General features: G+C 40.6%; 2 protein-coding genes across 2 annotated transcripts in view; one reads left to right on the top strand and one right to left on the bottom strand.

The window, feature by feature from the left end:
* Positions 1-1318, top strand: part of LOC105138144 (mitogen-activated protein kinase kinase kinase NPK1-like) — a 1826-nt gene extending 508 nt beyond the window's left edge. The window contains exon 2 of one of the 2 annotated variants that reach the window (XM_011044155.1): positions 22-1318. In XM_011044155.1, the coding sequence (XP_011042457.1) occupies positions 69-1136 (1068 nt within the window). In that variant the 5' untranslated portion in view covers positions 22-68 and the 3' untranslated portion in view covers positions 1137-1318. Of the gene's footprint in view, positions 1-18 lie in introns of both variants that reach the window. The other variant, XM_011044154.1, reaches the window with a different exon arrangement.
* LOC105138142 (thioredoxin-like) overlaps positions 1-1369 on the bottom strand; it is a 26781-nt gene that overhangs the window by 9056 nt on the left and 16356 nt on the right.

Genomic DNA, 1369 nt, shown 5'->3' with positions numbered 1-1369 from the left:
TGAATGCTTTTTTATCAGCAGGAACCTTTTCATTCCTATTTTAACCATAATCAAAAGCTGCAAAAGAGATGGCTGCAACTAACCGGTTTTCATCTCTTCAAAAGCCTTGTAAATGGGTGAAGGGTAAAGTTATTGGATCTGGGGCACATGGAACTGTTCATTTAGCCATCAATAAGGTCACTGGTGAACTTTTTGTGGCAAAAAGTGCACTTTCTGGGGCTGATAGTAAATATTTAGAGCATGAGGCTGACATTCTTGAGAGCTTGGATTCGCCTTATATGATTCGGTGTATGGGGAAGGGCTGGCAAAAAGGGTCAGATGGTGATGCTGAACTTAATGTTTTCATAGAGTATATGGCTGGAGGGAGCCTGTCAGATATGGCTGAGAAATTTGGTGGGGCACTAGAAGAGGAAGTAATTCGTTTATATACCAAACAGATACTTAATGGTTTGAAGTATCTTCATGAAAATGGGATCGTTCATTGTGATCTCAAGTGCAAGAATGTGCTCCTAGGCTTGTCAGGAAACATTAAGTTAGCAGATTTCGGATGTGCTAAGAGGCTGAAAGACCTGGATAGAAATGGAAAGTTCGCCTATTCCTGGCAATCTGTAGGGGGGACCCCATTGTGGATGGCCCCTGAAGTTTTAAGAGAGGAAGGCTTGGATTTTGCTTCAGATATTAGGTCCTTGGGATGCGCAGTTATTGAAATGGCAACTGGGAGGCCTCCTTGGGGTTATAAGGCATCGAATCCAATGGCGGTTGTATTGAAGATCGCATGTAGCAACGAGAGGCCTAATTTTCCAGTTCATTTCTCTGAAGAAGGGATGGATTTCTTGGCTAAATGTCTCGAGAGGAATCCCGAGAGTAGGTGGACAGCAGAAGAATTGCTGGATCACCCTTTTATTACAGGAAATTCGCAGAAGAAATACGTATGCTCTCCTGCAAGTGTTCTGGACAATATTGGAACTTACAAGGAGGATTATGATTCAGATGAATCAGGGAATCCTGATAAACACCTGCGTTGGAATCCTTTTTCGATGAGGAATTGCGGAAAACCAAAAATAATAGCAATGAGGCAGCATGCTGACAATGATTTTGTATCCTCGGGAGATTGGATTACTGTTAGATCAGGTTGAAAGAAATGTGATTTAATTTCTGATCCATGTCTTGTAAGATATTCAGAACTAGGAAGATGTACATGTAAGAATAAAATACATTGGCTGTACATTACTTACTTATCTTTCTTTTACAGATCTTGTCTAAAATCAAATCGTATGATACTACTACTCTTAGCACTCTATTTTATGCTTTTAGCAGATGGAAATTCATCCATCCGTGAAACAAAACATACAGGGTTACGTATTCCTGC

The sequence above is a fragment of the Populus euphratica genome, unplaced genomic scaffold, assembly GCF_000495115.2.
Source record: "Populus euphratica unplaced genomic scaffold, PopEup_1.0 scaffold153.1, whole genome shotgun sequence".
Lineage (NCBI taxonomy): Eukaryota > Viridiplantae > Streptophyta > Magnoliopsida > Malpighiales > Salicaceae > Populus > Populus euphratica.
Note: the sequence above shows the minus strand (reverse complement) of the source record. Positions and strands in the feature narration are given on the sequence as shown.